The sequence below is a fragment of the Vipera berus genome (assembly GCF_964194415.1).
Source record: "Vipera berus genome assembly, chromosome: Z".
Taxonomy (NCBI): Eukaryota; Metazoa; Chordata; class Lepidosauria; order Squamata; family Viperidae; genus Vipera; species Vipera berus.
The window spans coordinates 129,617,795-129,636,774 of record NC_138205.1 but is presented as its reverse complement, the minus strand read 5'-3'; the positions used below and the strand labels follow the sequence as shown (position 1 = coordinate 129,636,774).

The 18,980-nt window shown below is 43.5% G+C and overlaps 1 protein-coding gene and 1 long non-coding RNA gene across 2 annotated transcripts in view; one reads left to right on the top strand and one right to left on the bottom strand.

The window, feature by feature from the left end:
- The window catches only part of LOC308677644, a 792,073-nt gene that overhangs the window by 706,566 nt on the left and 66,527 nt on the right, over nucleotides 1–18,980 (bottom strand). The window lies entirely within an intron of this gene.
- Nucleotides 13,649–15,150, top strand: GJC2 (gap junction protein gamma 2; the record flags this gene model as incomplete). The annotated part of the gene is made up of 1 exon (XM_081345680.1): nucleotides 13,649–15,150. The coding sequence occupies one exon, from the start codon at nucleotides 13,649–13,651 to the stop codon at nucleotides 14,906–14,908; it is 1,260 nt and encodes a 419-aa protein (XP_081201806.1). The 3' UTR covers nucleotides 14,909–15,150.

The following is an 18,980-nucleotide window of genomic DNA, read 5'->3' as shown; positions in this document are numbered from 1 at the left end:
TTTGCAAACTCGAACTCAAACCCCAGAAAAGAGCTAGCTATGAATCTTTGTTAATTTGCGTTCCCACCCACGTTGGAGATAGGTAGGTAGGTAGATAGATAGATAGATAGATAGATAGATAGATAGATAGATAGATAGATAGATGATAGTAAACAGAGATAGATGATAGATAGATAGATAGATAGATAGATAGATAGATAGATAGATAGATAGAGAATAGATAGAGAGACAGACAGATCGATAGATGGTAGATTTAGAGAGATAGATGATAGATAATATAGATATAGATAGATAGATAGATAGATAGATAGATAGATAGATAGATAGATAGATAGATGGATGGTAGACAGACAGATACATACGTACATGCATACATACATACATACATACATGGTAAACAGACAGACATAGATAGATATAGACAGACAAACAGATTCATAGATGATATTTAGAGAGATAGATGATAGATAATATAATAAAGAGAGAGAGTAAACAGATAGATAGATGATAGATAGATGGTAGACAGACAGATAGATATAGATAGACAGATCTTTTATTTCTAACTTTTATTTCAATATAATAAATAAATAAATAACAAATACATAAATAAATAAATGTAAGTACCGGTAAGTTGGAAGGGACCTTGGAGGTCATCTAGTTCAACCCCCTGCTCAGGCAGGAAACCCTATACCATTTTAATTTTAACATAATGAAACTTAATAAAAATCACACACACACACAAATTACAAATACCTGAACAAACCAGTTGTGCCTTTTGGATCCCACCCGGGGGCCGTGCCGGGAAGAAGGGGACGTGTGTGTGTGACCCAAAGCTCTCTTAAACGCCTTCCGTTTCCTTCCATTTCTTTAATAATTCGCCCGAAAGGAATCTCTAGGAAGAGCCCTGGATATTAAAAATCGGGGTGGGAACTCAGCAAAATAAGCCAGATAGGAGAAATTATTTCCTGTTATTTAAGTTTCGGGAGTGACACGAAAAGACACGACGACGCATTTAACACGACCCAGACCTTTTCCAAGCGCCGTTTTGGCCGTTGCCCAAAAAATATATATATGTGATTTTTCTTTTTCTTTTCTGAGCTGTATGAGGGACCCCCTGTTTTATTTTTTTATTATTATTTCCCCCCCCCCCCCGTCTCTTCCTTTTGATTTTAGCAGGATTGTTCCTGGACAGAGAACAGAGAAAGAGGAACAATCCTACAGCAATTCCCCCCTTCCCCCCCCCCCCCCGGTCTTTCCTCCTCATCCACCCATCCTAATGGGTGTTTTCGTTGGCAGGGAATTTGATGGAGCTGGCCACCCTTGGAGATGGGTGTGTGTGTGTGGGGGGGTCTCTTTAATTGTTTTGGGGGGGGCACCTTGATAGGTAGGGGTTCCACCGGGGTGGGGGAGGCAAGTTTTGGTTATGGGTGGATTTTACACCATACAAATGATCCTCAACTTAACGACCACTCGTTTAGCGACTGTTTGAAGTTGTGATGGCCCTGAAAATAAGTACTTATATAGCCGGTCCTCTTGCTTAGCGACCGTCGCAGCAGCACACACACACACACACACACAGACACACACACGGTCACATGATCAAAATCAGGGCAGTTGGCAACCAGCGTGTATTCACAGAGAGTCCTCAAAATTTCTGTTGCTAAGCAAGACCGTGGTTATAAGTGAATTTTGCCCCATTTTACGGCCTTTCTTTCCACAGTCAGTAAGCGAATCACTGCAGTTGTTATGGACATTAAGTGAATTTGGCTTCCCCATTGATTTTCGTCAGAAGGTCGCAAAAGGGGATCACACCACCCCGGGACCCTGCAACACCATCATAAATATGAGTCAGTTGCGTCCAAATTTTGCTGATGTGACCTTGGGGTGACTGCCCCATTGTAATTTCGAATAGTCACTAAATGAATGTTTGTAAGTTGAGGATTACAAGCTTGAAAATAGAATCAGTTTTACAGATCTTTCTGAAGCAGTTTTTTCCCAAACTTGGCCCCTTTAAGATGGGTGGACTTCAACTCCCAAAATTCCCCAGCCAGGGGGTTGGGCTAGATGACCTCCAGCATCCCTGGAATAGAATCTTATGATTCTGTGGATGTTTTGAGTTTGTTACATGCCCAGCAAACTGGAGAGCCATATAAATTTAATACATATTTCTATAGGTAGTCCTCGACTTACGACCATTCATTTAGTGACTGTTTGAAATGGCAGTGAAAAAAGGTGGTTTATGACTGGTCCTCACACTTATGACCATTGTGACATCCCTGTGGTGACGTGATCAAAATTCAGAGGCTTGGCAACCGACTCGTATTTATGACAGTCGCAGTGTCCCAGGGTCACGTGATCCCCTTTTGCGACCTTCTGACAAGAAAGTCAACAGGCAAGGCAGATTCACTTAACAACCATGTGGCTAACTTAAGAACGGCAGTGATTCACTTAACAACAGAGGCAAGAAAGGCCGTAAAATGAGCCAAAACTCACCGAGCAACTTTCTCACAGAAAAATTTGGGCTCAATTGTGGTCGTAAGTTGAGGACTACTTATAAATGTTAACTATTATTTTTATTAACTCAGCAAGAATCCATTTTGGGAGCCATTCTCTGTCCAACTGTGCAAACCTTTCTTCCTTTGAATCTGAAATGTTTTTGCCTTTTCTTTTTTAATGAGTGTTTTGTCTGCTGGAAATTCTAAATTTCGCTCTGGAATATGTATTTAGCTGCTCTCCAGACTAAATATTTGAGTTTTGCTTCCCTGCTATTTTGCATCGCTCTGTCTAAAATGACCTGAAACGTTGTGGTTTTGTGGTCTGTTGCCGTTCTCTCCGGGTGTGTGGCTTGGCAGAGCTCCCCAAAATTATCTCTTTTGGTGGGGGGAAAACAATTTCTCAAAGGTTTCCCGGCAGACGGTTGGTTGCAACTGTTCCGAAAGCTGCAAAAACTGTAGAAATTTTCTCTACTTAAAGGAATCCATTTGTGTGTCTCTGCGTGACATACTGTTTGTGTTCTTCATTGTAGACTTATGACCACAATTAAGCCTAAAATATCTGTTGCTAAGCAAGGCGCTTGTGACATCGGTCGTGCATGATTTTACAACTTTTTTGTTTTGCCACGGATGTTAAGCAAACCTCTACAGTTGTTAAGTGAATCATGCAGTCATTAAGCGAATCTGGTTTCCCCACTCCCTTTGACTTTGCTTCTCATAAGCCAGCTGGGATGGTCACAAATGACCCCAGGACACTGCAGCCATCTTAAATAATGCTGGCTACCAAACACCCAAATGCTGTGACGGTCGTAAGTGTGAGGACATAAGTCATAAGTCACTTATTTCAGTGCCGTTGTAACTTTGAACAGGGATGCTGCAACGGTTGTAAGCGTGAGGACCAGTCATAAGTCACTTGTTTCAGTGCCGTTGTAACTTTGAACAGGGATGTTGTAACGGTCGTAAGTGTGAGGACCGGTCGTAAGTAACTTCTTTCAGTGCTGTTGTGACTTTGAACAGTTTTACGTTGAGTTTTATTCCTGGTTTCCAGTAAAAGAGGGTTCACAGTGGTTCGCTTAATGACCACAGTGTTCAGTTAAAGACTGCTGCAGAAAATGGTTCATAAAATCCACCTGGTTAGGTGGATGACCCATTTTACGACCATCCTTGGTTAGAATTGTAATTGCCAGGCTCAGTTGCAGACACGTAACCAGAGTCACTGACAATCAGGGAGCAAATTAATTTAGTACAGGTAGTCCTTGACTTATACTCTTTAGTGACCGTTCGAAGTTACAACGGCTCTGGTAAAAATGATATCTATGATCGTTCTCAGAGTTACGGCTGTTGCAGCATCCTCACGGTCACATGATCAAAATTCAGACATTTGAGGTTGACTCATAATTATGACTGTTGCAGTGTCCCGGCTTCAAGCAAAAACAATGACTCACTTAACAGCTGCAGTGATTCATTTAACAACCGTGGCAAGAAAGGTTGTAAAATGGGGCAAAACTCACTGAACAACTGTCTCACTTAGCAACAGAAATTTTGGGCTCAATTGTGGCCGTAAGTCGAGCACGACCTAAAGTTAGTTTGGCCCATTCCTTGCATAACAGGAGGCTTTTGAAATAAATAAACACCGCCAAGGTCAGCCTGTAGTTGTGGTGGCATCTAAATGTGGCAGTAAATAAATAAATCTAGGTTGGATGTTTCTAAGAACAATAAACAAATTCTGTGTCAAAAAGGGGGAGGTTTTTTCAGACAAAAACTTTGAACGTGGCTGAACTCGTAACACAAGGAAGATCTGGCTTATAAAAACAATACAGGTAATATCCGTTTAGAGATTTTTCAAAATTACAATGGCCCTGAAAAAACTGATTTATGACTGTTTTCACACTTACAACCAACCGCTGCAGCCTCACCATGATCACATGATCAAAATTCAGAGGCTCGGCAACTGATTCATGTTTATGACGGTCGCAGTGTCCCGAGGTCAGGTGATCCCTTTTTGTGATCTTCTGACAAGCAAAGTCAATAATAATAACGATGATGATGATGTTGTTGTTGTTGTTGTAAGGGACCTTGGAGGTCATCTAGTCCAACCCCCTGCTCAGGCAGGAAACCCTATACCAATGGCTGTCCAGTCTCCGTGAGACTAAATTAACCACTGCAGTGATTCACTTAATGGGACAGGTCTTAAAATGAGGCAAAATTCACTTCAGAAATGTCTCACTTAGCAATTGAGATTTTATCCAGAACTTTTTTATATCTCCGGAAAGACCGAAAATATATTTTTTCCAAGCCGTTTGTTGGGTTTTGAAGTGTCTTCCATGTTGTCTCCCTCGCCAGAGTGGCACTTCGGTGATTTTAACGTCCCGCTGAGTGGCGCAGGCGGGCTGCAGATGATCGATGGGCCAACCAAGTCACTTTCGGATCGCTGGCCTCAGAGGTCTAATGTGACTGGCCCAGATCTTAAATTGAGGTTGCCGGTCTTAATTAACGCTTTATTCTCCAGGATATTCTATCCCACTCCTCGAAAAACCGGGGCTAACGAGTAGATGCGATGCTAATGACCGTGATTATTAGCGATGATTATAATTAATGACAACAGTTTGACGTGGGTCCTTTTTTCATTCTGATGAGATAAATCCTCGTTTCTTTCGGCTGATTACATACAGCTGCGTAACCCGAAAACAAACAGGTCGATTGGTATGTATATATATATATATATATATATGTATATATTTTTTTAAATATGTTCTCGGTCTGGGTGGGTTGTGTTATTTTTGGTGCCGAAGGCCTTGTGGTCCTCGACTTACAGCTGCAATGGAGCCCAGCTTTCCTGTTGTTAAGCAAGTGAGTTTTCTCTTACAATTTTTCTTGACACAGTTGTTGAAGCGAAACACTGCGGTTGTTAAGTTAGCAAAACGGTTGTTAAGTGAATCTGGCTTCCCCATTGAGTCTGCTGGTCAGTAGGTCGCAAAAGGGAGTCACATGACAACCCCCCCCCCCCAACCGTCACAGATGCAAGCCGGTTGCCTGAATTTCAATCGGGGGTGCTTCCAACGGTCAAAAGTGTGAAAAACAAGTCATACGGTAAGTCACTTTTTTTGAGGGCCTCTGTAACTTTGAACAGTCACTAAACAAATGGTCGTAAGTTGAGGATTACCTGGGTATCTGAAAGAGGGAAAGGCATTTAGAGGAACTTTCAAATTCAGAGGCAGTAAATCTGAAAATGCTAGTTTGTTGAGAAACACAGGGCGTCTTCAACTTACGACCACAACTGTTCAGTCACTAAGCAAGGCAGTTGTTAAGTGAGTCGCACCTGACTTTAAAAGCTGTTTTGCCACTGTTGTGAAGTGTGGCAGCTGTGAAGAGAACCACACGGTCATTAAGCGAATCCGGCTTCCCCCATTGACTGCTTGTCGGGAGCTGGCTGGGAAGGTTGCAAAAGATGATCAGGTCTCTCTCTCTCTCTCTCTCTCTCTCTCACACACACACACACACACAAGCCGGGATGCTGTGACAGTTGTGAGAAAAACCAGCCCTTAACATGCTTTTTTTAAATGCCATCGTAACTTCGAACAGTCACTAAATGAATGGTTGTAAGCCGAGGACTACTTGTAATGAACTATTTCTGCTTTGGTACTGCAGAATTATCTCTTTGGCTCTGGTTGTTCTCTGGCCTGAAAAGGGGGATGGATAAGCGCCAGAGAGAAACTGTGTAAGAGTCTTTTTGCACCGTGGACTTAACAGATGTCTCACATAGCAACATAAATCCTGGGCTGGATTGTGGTCGTATGTCGAGGACTAATTCTACCTGCTCTTTAATTTTTCGACCTAAAATCCAGCTGGTCTTCTTTAAGACTGAAAGTTTTTGGCCCTTCCTTGAGCGAAGATGCAGGCCAGCGAGAATAAAGTCCTGTGGAGTCCATAGCAAACTCTGAAAATGATTTCAAGCTTCTACTCCAAAGGACGCATTTTTGAAAATATTTTTAAAATTATTATTTTTAGAAATTTACATGTAATCTTCGACTTATGACCACAATCGAGCCCCAGATTTCCGTTGTTAAGTGAGTTTTGCCTCATTTTATGATGTTTCTCGCCACCGCTGTTAAGCGAATCACTGCAGTTATGGGTAACACGGGCCTTAAGTGAATCCGGCTTCCCCCTTTGACTTTGCTTGTCAGAAGGTCACAAAGGGGGACACTGCAACCGTCGTAAGTATGAGTCAGTTGCCAAGCATTTGAATTTTGATCACGTGACCATGGGGATGCTGCAACGGTCATAAGTATGAAAAAACGGCAGTAAGTCACGTTTTTCAATGACCTTTGTAACTCAAACAGTTACTAAACAAATGGTCGTAAGTTGAGGACTACTTGTAATCGCAAATTAGTCTTCATTGGAAGTTGGCCTGTTTGGGTGCCTGGCATGTTGCCATCTTGCTAAGCAACTCATATGGGTTCTCTGCTTTATTTGTTTTTATTTCATTTATTTGTTGTCCCTTTATTATTATTATTATTTATAAATAACTCAAGGCGGCAAGTATTGCTAATATTTTTTTTTCTTGCTATTTTCCCCACAACAACAATCCTGTGAGGTGGGCTAGACTGAGAGAGAGGGACTGGCCCCAAATCATCCAGAACTAGAACTCACAGAGTCAGCCAGACAGTTTTTCTGCCTAACGCCAGGCTAAAACTCCCGGTCTCCTGGTGATTGGCCCAAAGTCACCCAGCCGGCTTTCAAGTCTAAGGCGGGGCTAGAACTCCCAGTCTCCTGGTGATTGGCACAAAGTTACCCAGCTGGCTTTACTGCCTAAGGTGGAACTAGAACTCTCCGTCTCCTGGTGATTGGCCCAAAGTCACCTGGGGACATTCAACAAAGTCACCTGCAGAATTTGCTGATAACCTATGGAGGGAGGAGAGCAAGCCGAGCACAACTAAGAGGTTGGTTGAATTGTAGAATCTTAGAGCTGGAAGGGACCTTAGAGGTCTTCTAGTCCAGCCCCCTGGCAAGCAGGAGACCCTAAATCATTCCAGACAAGTGGCTGTCCAGTCTCTTCTTAAAAGCTTCCAGTGATGGAGCGCCCACAGCTTCTGGAGGCAAGTCCTTCCACTGGTTAATTGTTCTCCCTGTCAGGTAAGACTTGCTGGGTGCCAGGAAAAAGAGGCAGCTGCTTTAATGAGCCTCCTCTTTTAAAAGAGCCTTTCCAGCAATTTGAGCAGCTTGCTAGCGGCTTGAGTAAACTCCCTTTTTAACAACTCGGTAATTCCTTACTTCTGCTTGCTGGCGTGGCTTCCAAAATCTTTTTTCCTGTTTTATTTTTTATTTTTATTTTTTTTTTAAAAAAAACGATGCACGGTCCCATTCTCCCCCTTATCATTTGGCAGGCCTCCTCTGTTCTCAAAGGATTGTCCCCACCCCTGGGCAGTTCCACCCCCCCCCCACCCCTCAAAAAATGCAACTTCTAAATTCGTTCCAAAGGAAGCATAGCCAAATCTTGAAGGAAACCCTTTGTCTTTTGTTTGAAGAAGGACAGATAGTGGGGTTTGTGGTGGTTTTTTGTGTCTTTGTTACCATGTAGAATTTCAGACATCATGCTCCGGTCAGTTTCAAGTCTGTTTTTTTTTCTTTTCCTCTGGATCTGCTGAACATCAGGTACATCCATCACCAGGTGCACGGTGGGGTTTCCCCTGGGCCAAAATTTTGGCTTTGTTCGAACCTCTGTCCGGGATTTTTGGTGTTTCCTTTTCTCCCAAAGGTTTTCACTCAGGGTTTTGCCTGGACACGTGCTCCCCATATGGTTCTCGTTAGTCATGCCTTCCGTCCGTCCTTCGAATCCGTTACCAGGGCCCAGACTGGCAGGCTTAACTTTTGAGCTTAGTGGAGGGGAAGCAAAAAGCAGAAAGTTAACCAGAGGGATTTTAAGGAAGGCTTAAGAAAAAGAGGTTTGGATTCTTTCTTTCTCTCTTTCTTCTTTCTTTCTTTCTTTCTTTCTTTCTTTCTTTCTTTCTTTCTTTCTTTCTTTCTTTCTTTCTTTCTCTCTCTCTCTCTCTCTCTCTTTTCTTCTCTCCCCTTGCTTTGTTCCTTCCTTCCCTCTTCTTTCTTTCTTTCTTTCTTTCTTTCTTTCTTTCTTTCTTTCTTTCTTTCTCTCTTTCTTTCTTTCTTCTTTCTCTCCCCCTCTTTCTTTTCTTTTCTTCTCTTCCCTTGCTTCCTTCCTTCCCTCTTCTTTTCTTTCTTTCTTTCTTTCTTTCTTTCTTTCTTTCTTTCTTTCTTTCTTTCTTTCTTTCTTTCTTTCTTTCTTTCTTCCTTCCTTCCTTCCCTTTTCTTTCTTTTTGTTTCTTTCTCCTTCCTTCCTCCCCTCTTCCACCCTTCCTTCCCCTTCCCCTCCCCTCCCCTCCCCTTTTTCAGCAAAACCATTTCATTGAATTAAATCTTAAAGCTAGCCACCTCCCTCCCTCCCTCTTTTGATTGATACGTTGACCAAATCCCTCCTGGAAATGCTGTGACTTGGAGGCTGTGGGGAGAAAGGTGGGGAGGGGGGGGGGAAAGGGCTGCTTTGCTGTCAGAAAGGCGGAGTTGAACGGGATGCGTTTAAAAGTTTGCCAGAAAGTTTGCCTTCCAAACGGATTCTTCTTCTTTTTTTTTTTTTTTGCAAAGCACTGTGTATTTTTCATTTTTTGATGGGGAGGCACATTTTCTCTGCAAGTTTCTCTCCTTGAAGAAACATCTGGCTTGTCCTGAAGCATCATTTCCATCTGTGAGTACTCTGTTCGTATTAATTTGATCCTCTTTTCCGTCTCCTGATGTCATTTTAGGAGGAATTAAGAACCAGCTTCTTCTTTTTTAAAAACAAACAAAACAGTTCTGCGATTCTTAAAATTGCCTTAAGACTCTTAAAGCTCGACTTTCACAGAGCACAGGGTGTAATGGAATTCGTAGGTTCGAAATAGTTTTTTTCCCCCCCACCCCCAAAAAGAAAAATCTTGTGATTTTAAAAAAGGGTTCAAAATAGCTTTTTTCCCCCCTCACTAAAAAGCAAAGTCTTGTGGTTTTAAAAACTACCGTGTTGATAACAGTGTAAAGAGAGGGGTTGCACTGAATCTGTCAAAAATGTATGCAGGCACTGCTTTCACTTCATTGCAATATTTTCCTTTTTTTTTGTTAATATGAAAGTCTTCCTGGTCTTTTTAAAGAATCTTCTGAGCATCTCTCTTCTGGTGGATCCAGGAGGAATCTGCTTGGATAAAGATGGATGAGAAGATCCATGCTAAGAAATCTTATTTTCTAGCACAATTCTTTTTTTTCCTATCATTCAATGTTTTTGATGATTTCATTTCCTGGATATTTGCAAATGGAAGACTCCTAGCATCAATTAAAAAATTCTGGAGCAATGAATTAAAACTTAAAATAAAAAAGACTCTTATCAAGGAAAAGTCAGCCTGGAGCAGTAAATTAAAACTTAAAATAAAAAAGACTCTTGTCAATTAGAAATCATTGTGAGCAATGAATTAAAACTTAAATGAGCTGTTCTTTTTTTAAAAAAAAATCAATGGTTTGCTTCAGAGTGATTTTTAATTGATAGATGGAATCTTTTTTTAATTGATTCCTCCAGAATTATTTTTTATTGTTAAATGAGGTCTGTTTTTAACATAAAATTGTTTGCTTCCAGAACTATTTTTAACTGATAACATGGAGTCTTTTTAAAATTTTAATTCATTGCTCCAGAATGAATTAAATGCTCATTTAAAAACAATTCTGGAAATATCAATCCATTAAAAATTATAGAATCGTTCAGGAGCAATGTTATTTTTTAATACTCCACCTGTCAAAAAAAGCATTCAGTTTAAATTTTTAAAAAGTACTCCATTTATCCCTTTGCATATCATTCTGGAGCAATCAGTTAAAACTTTAAAAACGATTCCAAGAAGTAATTAATTCATTTTGGAGTAACAGACCTTTCTCCTCTAATTGACTTGAAAGGAGCTACTAACAGATGTTTCCTAACAGTTCCAGCTCAACTCCAGGTGTTCCTTTCTTATGACCACAATTGAGCCCAAAATTTCTGCTGCTTAGCAAGACAGTTGTTGTGAGTTTTGCCCCATTTGACAACCTTTTTTGCCACAGTTTTAAGTGAGTTAGTAACACGGTTGTTAAGTGAATCCCCATTGACTTTGCTTCTCAGAAGGTCGCAAAAAGGGGGACACGGCGACCGTCATAAATATGAACCAGTCACCAAGCGTCTGAATTTGATCACATGACCAGCGGATGCTGCAACAGTTGTGTGAAAAACGGTCACAAGTCACATTTATCAGTGCCGTTGTGACTTCAAACAGTCGCTAAATGAATTGTTGTAAGTCGAGGACTGCCTGTACCACATGCAGGTGAAAGACATCCGGAGGGAAAAATAATACTTTGGGATTTGGGAAAAGAAATTATGGAAAACAATTAACCAATGGAACACAGTCTGCCTTCTGGAATTGTGGGCGCTCCACAATTTTGAAAAAGAGACTGGACATTTGTTTGTGTGGGATGAAATAAGGAGCCCTATTTGAGGAGGGGGTTGGACTAGTTGACCTCCAAGCTCCCTTCCAGCCCTATGATGCTATGAGTCCATAAATAAGGAAGGGGAGAGAGGGAACTCTTATTTGCACTTTTCTGCTCTTCTTTGCACGTTCCAGAGTCTCAACATCTTTTTTACATCATGGTGACCAAAACTGGATGCAGTATTCCAGGTGTGGCCTTACCAAAGCATTGTAAAGTGGTATTAGTACTTCACGTGATCTTGATTCTATCCCTCTGTTAATGCAGCCTAGCATTGTGTTGGCTCTTTTGGCAGCTGCAGCACACTGCTGGCTCATATTGAAGTGATTGTCTACTAGGACTCCGAGATCCCTCTCACAGTTACTACTATCGAGCAAGGTACCCCCTATACTATAACTGGGCATTTGGTTTTTCCTGCCTAAATGTAGAATCTTACTTTTTTCACCACTGAATTTCATTTCATCAGATAGTGCCCAGTGTTCGAGTCTGTCCAGATCCTTCTGTATCTTAAGCCTGTCTTCTGGAGTATTGGCTATTCCTGCCAGCTTGGTGTCGTCTGCAAATTTGATGACTTCCCCATCTATCCCCTCCTCCAAATCGTTGATGAAGATGTTGAAGAGCCCTGGGCCCAGAACAGAGCCCTGGGGGACTCCACTGCTTACCTCCATGTAGATGTAGTACCATTAAGGACGATGCGTTGAGTGTGGTTGGTCAGCCAGTTACAAATCCATCGGGTGGTTATGCTTGCTGCTTTGTCTCCCCCCCCCCCGTCCACTCACCTGTTGATTTTAAGCGGGCATTGTGTTAAAGTGTGCATCTTTCTGACACGCTGTTTGCATTGTTATTGTAAATTGGATTTCCTTTTTTTTAAACAGGAAGCAATGTATAAATGAATGATGGGTGTTATCATTTAGTATTGCAGGTGGTGTAAGTACTACAACTTATGACCACCTTTGGGAGCAGAATTTCAGTTGTTAAGAAAGGCAGTTGTTGAGTGAGTCGTGTGACAGTCATAAATGTGAGGACCATTTGCAAATCCCTTTTTATAATTTTGAACGGTTGCTAAACGAACGATTGGAGGTTGAGGACCACCTGAACTGGGCATCTGAGTTTCCCCCGTGGTGAACCATACAAGCACATCAACCTGTTGGTCTCCCATCCAAATTCCAACCAGGTCCCACACTGCTTAACTTTCCAAGGTCAGAGCTGGTGAAATACTGCCACCCGGTGGCATAATTAGGATGCACTTTAAAAAAAGCAGGATAACGTTGCAGGTACCAATTTGGGTAAGTCACCAGGGCCAGAAGTTTAGTCTTCCGAGCTTACGGACTCGTGCTGGAGCCCATTTGCAGCAGCAAGAGAGAAGTTCTCTGAAGATGGGTTCTGGCACAAGTCCAAAAGCTCAGAAGACAAAACCAGATTGGATCCTGCAAAAAAAAAAGCCATTGATCACAGCAAAAGGTTGAGCTGAAATTAACCTTAATTTGGGACCGGGCTGTGGTTTAGGTAGTCATCCCAGGTAGGTGGATATATTGGGGGCACACTGTATGGGACTGAAGGGTTTTGCAGATAGGGGAAGAGGGAAGAAAAAGAAGACAGAGAAAGGGAGGGGAAAGAAAAAAAAGGGGGGGAGAGGAGGGGAAGAGAGGAGAAGAGAGGGAGGGAAAGGGGGGAGTTGAGAGGGGAGGGGAGATGTACATTGTACACAAATAGAGCAAATCCTGCTTTTTTCTAGCCCTGATGACGTTCCCTAGTTGGGTCATGAAACATCTGCAAGGAAACCACCCAGCTCAGAGAGCACCAAGGACCCCACAGTCCTTCCTCTTCCTCCTCACCCTCTTTCTTCTTCTCATTCCTCCTCCTCCTCCTCCTCCTCACCCCATCTAGCACTGATGATGTTCCCTAGTTGGGTCATGAAATGTCTGCAAGGAAACCACCCAGCTCAGAGAGCACCAAAGACCCCACAGTCCTTCCTCTTCCTCTTCCTCCTCCCCCTCTTCTCATTCCTCCTCCTCCTCCTCCTACCATGATGTTCCCTAGTTGCATCATGAAACATCTGCAAGGAAACCACCCAGCTCAGAGAGCACCAGGGACCTCATAGTCCTTCCTCCTCCTCCCCTAGCCCCATTCTCTTCCAGCAGTGATGATGTTACCTAGTTCGATCATGAAATGTCTTCAAGAAAATTAACAAGCTCAGAGGACACCACAGTTCTCCTCCTCCTTCACCTCCTCTCCTTCTTCTCTCTGCACACACCCCTCACTTCTAGCACTGATGAAGTTACCTAGTTGGGTCATGAAATGTCTTCAAGAAAACAACCTGCTCAGAGAGCACCAAGGACCCCACAATCATTGTTCTCCTCCTCCTCCTCCTCCTCCTCCTCCTCACCCCCACCCCTTTTAGCACTATTTTACATAGTTGGGTCACAAAACGTCTTCAAAAAAACCAACCAAGCTCAGAGACCCACCTAGAACTGCACAGAATTAATTATTTAATTAATGAGTCAATGAATAAATGAATGATAGTGAACGAATGAATGATTCAGTGAACGAACAAACGTGAATTCATATGTTCCCATCTCCCTGTTTTTAATCTTACAGGCCATAAATGATCAGCCCTTATGACCAACATGAGCTGGAGTTTCCTCACCCGCCTGCTGGAAGAAATTCACAACCACTCCACTTTTGTGGGGAAGATCTGGTTGACCGTCCTCATCGTCTTCCGCATCGTCCTGACGGCTGTGGGGGGCGAGTCCATCTATTCGGACGAGCAGAGCAAATTCACCTGTAACACCAAACAGCCGGGCTGCGACAATGTCTGCTACGATGCCTTCGCCCCACTTTCCCATGTCCGCTTCTGGGTCTTTCAGATCATCATGATCTCCACCCCGTCCGTCATCTACTTGGGCTACGCCATCCACAGGATCGCCAGGTCCTCAGAGGAGGAGAAGAAGAGATTTCGGAGCTTCAAAAAGAAGAAGAAGCAGTTTGTCCTCAACTGGCAGGCGTCCCATCATCTGGAAGATTCCTTGGGTGCCGAAGAAGAACCTATGATCTCTGAGGAGATGGTGGAGAATGAAGAGAAGGAGAAGACCAAGGAAGAGGAGAAGAAGAAGGGGCAGAAACATGATGGCCGGAGACATATCCAAGAAGAAGGACTGATGAAGATCTACGTCTTCCAACTTCTCACCAGAGCCTCCTTAGAAGTCTGCTTCCTGATAGGTCAATACATGCTCTACGGTTTTGAGGTGAGACCCTACTATCTCTGCACCCGCGATCCTTGTCCCCATAATGTCGACTGCTTTGTGTCCAGGCCCACGGAGAAGACCATCTTCCTCCTGGTGATGTACGTGGTCAGCTGCCTTTGTCTGTTGCTCAACCTGGCAGAGATGTGCCATCTGGGCATTGGTACCATCCGGGACGCCATTCGCGAAAGGAAAATCCACAACTTCCGACAGCCGCCGTACAATTATGCCGCCTACCCCAAAAACATCTCTTGCCCACCCGAGTACAACCTGGTGGTCAAATCAGACAAATCGGCCAAGATCCCCAACAGCCTGATGGCCCAAGAGCAGAACTTGGCCAATGTGGTCCAGGAGCAGCAGTGCACCAGTCCCGACGATAACATTCCTCCCGATTTGTCGACCCTCCATAAACAATTGCGGGTGGCCCAGGAGCAACTGGACATCGTGTTCCAGAGTTACAACGGCACGCAGGGCCACAGCCAGCCCTCCAGAACCAGCAGCCCGGGCTCCAGTGGGTCCATGGCAGAGCAAAACCGGGCCAATATTGCGCAGGAGAAACAGGGGACCAAGCCAAAAACCAGTTCAGAGAAGGGCAGCGTCAATGGCAAAGATGGGAAAAACTCTGTATGGATTTAGGAAGGAGGAAACAGGTCAAAGGGTCCTACTACCTTGGTGAGCTTTGCATCAGGAGATGGTGGGTGTCTCTTCTTTGTTTACGAGGACAAGGCTAAAATGAGATGTCCACCGGTAATCCACCAGAGGCCTTTTCTCAATCCCTTGCTTGGTTGTTCCCATCTTTCATTTTCCGGGTAATGCAGAATCTTTGCGCTAGAAATCCGTGCGAGACAGATCCGTCCTCAAGGTTCTTCTAGGGAAGATTCAAACCAGGTGCTGATGGCAAGACGGATCCTTTGACTGGAGGCTCCAGAGATCAGAAGAGACAGAATTAAATTCCTGTCAATAAAACTTTGCCCCCAAAGCCCAATTTTCCCTTGAGGGTTGGGGATCTCAGGTATAACCGATGGCATTTACCGTACTATCCTTCTTTATCTCTTTCTCCTCCTCCTTGCTTGTCCGAGTTTTCCACTTCTTCCTACTGACAAGCTGCCTTTTTTTAAAAAAAAAATCATCAAACCAACTCTTTCCTCTTCCTCATTTTGACATTCTCTTCCTGCCGAAACAGGATTACTTCTCTCAATTTGGTGCCTGCCAAATAATTTAGTTTATGAGCGTTTTCTTTTGAATCTAGGACAGACGTGGGCTGAAGAAGGCTCCATTGGGGGGGTTTTAAACATTTTTTACCATTTTTTTCCTGTTGGCAAAGTGAAGTCTCCTGTCCTATGATTATGGTAAAAGATGGGACCTAGTTTAAATAAATGACATCCACTGTTCATGAAGAGTACCGTTGTGTGTGGATAATGGCCATTTGTAGAGTTCTCCGCTTGGCATTCCCACCTATGTTAAGCAATTGTGAGGACGAATCGTGTTGTCTCTTTGTGCATGGAAGATTTCTTTCGAGGGCTAAAATAACCCCGAACTGGGATGGCAACATCTGGAGATGTTTCCAAAATGTCATAGCCATATCCACCGAAAGAGAGATTTTAAAATTGAAAACCTCTTGTTCTGTACCAGCCTGCTACCGGCCCTGCAGATAAGGCAGGGACAACCCTTTTTACAAGAAGGCAAGAGGCTGGAACTAAGCCTGCCAAATTTATTAACATAAAAACATAAACAGAGCAAAGAGAGCAAACACGAACCTTGAACAGGGCCAGCTGTGGGTCATCTTCATCCACGCTGTCAGGCTCACACAGCTGGGTCTGCATCGTGACAAGGTGGGAGGGGCCTGGCTGAGGGCTCTCATCAGCAAGCTCTCCAACACCCCCCCCTCCTCCTCCTCTGAATCGTCTGACCCAAATGCCGAACCCACAGGCTGACCCTGAATCACAACACCTCTGTAACTGCGACTAAAGATTAACTAACCCACAATTTTGGCAGTGTGGTCACTGCAAATCAGTTTCTGGAAAGCAAATTTGGTCTTTTCCAAGAAAATGGAGTCTCCAGAAGAAGATCTACAGGAGAGAAAGAAGATCTGAAGCCAGTTTCTGGGTTGGCTTCAGCTACATCATGCATTTGGCGATGGATGGTATTTTATTTTTATTTTATATTATCTTCTCTGCAGCTTCACTAAGAAATGAGTTCCAGGAGATATGGAGGTGGTTTCATGAAGGATTGTGTCCCTTCAAAGATTGCAGAATGAGAAAAATGAATTGAGTCACTATAAAGGAGATTTTCTCAACCTGGGCTTCTTGAAGATGGGTGGAGTTTGACTTCAGCATGGCTGGCTGGGGAATTCTGGGAGTCCTCCCATCTTAAAGTTGCCGGGGTTGAGAAAAAATTCTCTAGGGTCTTTGAGCAATAGAAAACGCCTTCCCTTTCACAAGGCAACTAGACTTTCTTGCTTTTCTTTGAAGACATTTCACTCCTCATCCAAGAAGCTTCTTCAGCTCTGATTGGAGGGTGAGGAATGAAAGGATTTATACTCCTTGCAGACAGCTGTTCATTTGCCTTCTTTCAGAGAGTTGTTGAGGCCACTTTTTTGAAGACAGCAATGTCCGCATGTTGGACAGAGAGGACCGCTGGTTTGAAAGAGGGGTCAAAGAGGCCATCTAGGTCAAAATTGAACAGCCCTCTCTCAACAAGAGGACACAGATAAACCTCCAAGTGGCCTCAACGACTCTCAGAAAGAGTACAAATGACCACACATTCCCTACCACCCAGGCAGAGCTGAAGAAGCTTCTTGGATGAGAAGCAAAACATCTTCAAAGGGGAAAAAGGAAATCCATTTGCCTCGTGAAAAAGCATCTTTGGGACATCCATGGCCTGGATGACTGAATCTCCACAGACGTCTTTATTGAACCTTTGTGGACAGAGGTTAGCTTAACACAAGTTGGCCAGGGCTTGATTTGGATGAGAGAGGGAATGAGATGTCCTCTCATCACGCCGAGAAGGCAGTCCCCAAGATGCTGGTGGTGGTGAACCATTCCATCTTCCTCCATTCAGGTGTTTGGAGATGTTGTTGTATAGAGATACGTTGCTTCTCTGCCTGTTTCATTCCTTCATATGGCTTTACAAATATCAGATATGGCCGAAGAAGAGCTGTGATCCTTTAGATCAGGGGTAGGCAACCTTGGCTCTTTTACGACTCGTGGACTTCAATTCCCAGAATTCCTGAGCCAGCCATGCTGAGGGGAAAGGGAGAGGTTTCCAAGCTGAGCCATGCTGGCTCAGGAATTCTGGGAGTTGAAGTCCACGAGTCATAAAAGAGCCATGGTTGCCTACCCCTGCTTTAGATCAATATTCACTTAGTCTAGCCTTCTAGTCAGATATTCTGTTCCTCAGAATAAAGTAAAATGTAGGTTCTCCTTTGTGGCTGGCATAAATATTATTTTTTTATTTTTTATTTTATTTTAATTCCATTTATATCCCGCCCTTCTCCAAAGACTCAGGGCGGCTTACAAGCTTAGCAGTAGCCTTCATTCTATGTATATGCCTGCTTATTAGGGCTTTCACACACACCCCCAAGCGGCATTATTACAAAGTCAGCTTAATTGCCCCCCAACAATCTGGGTCCTCATTTTACTTACCTCGGAAGGATGGAAGGCTGAGTCAACCTTGAGCCTGGTGGGACTCGAACCTGCACTAATTGCAGGCAGCTGGTGTTACTTAAGGAGGCATTATGACTTGTAATAACCAAGAAATCTAAATGTAATCGAGGTTTCCGCTTGATGACTTCATGCAGCCATGTAGAGCAGTGTTCCTCAACCTTGGCAACGTGAAGATGTGTGGACTTTAACACCCAGAATTCCACAGCTGGGAGAATTCTGGGAGTTCAAGTCCACTCCTGGTGGCTGCAGAGTTCTAGAACTTGAGGTCCACACGTGTTAAAGTTGTTGAGGTTGAGAAACAGTGGTGGAGAGAATAAGGAAGGTGAGCTGGGCAGAGGTAGATCTGATCCGTTACTAGACCCATAAGGGGAAAAACATGGCTGAACTCCAAAACAAGAAGATGTGTGCAAGCAATACAGATACAAATGTGTGTAAGGGGAGGGGGAAGTTGTTATGCATAAGAGCATTTTCCCTACATGCTCCTATTTGGCCAGTATTTCTGAACCTTCGTAATGTGAAGACTTGTGGACTACAGCTCCCAGAATTTTTCACACTGGCTAGGGCAGGGGTAGGCAACCTTGGCTCTTGTATGACTTGTGGACTTCAAGCTGTGCTGGCCCAGGAATTCTGGGAGTTGAAGTCCACGAGTCATACAACAGCCAAGGTTGCCTACCCCTGGGCTGGGGAATTCTGGGAGTTGAAGTCTACACCTCTTCAAGTGCCAAGGCTGAGGAACATACTGATTTATTGAGTATAATTCAGAATTTTTTTGATACTGTTTTCTTCCAGAACGTTTTGTGTCTCCTCGTGTAGCCTATATCTCTTTAAGGGTTTTGGGTGATCTCCCATTTTAAGTCCCCCCCATAATGAAGTTTGACCCTGCTTAGCTCTTGAGATCAGCCAAGAGAGACTTTAGTGTACTGTTTATTTAACCTTCATAAACACTGAGATAGGTTTACGTCAACTGGGAATTATGGACCTTGAAGCCCAGGCAGGGGGTTGGACTAGAAGACCTCAATAGTCTTTTCCAACTGTATTATTCT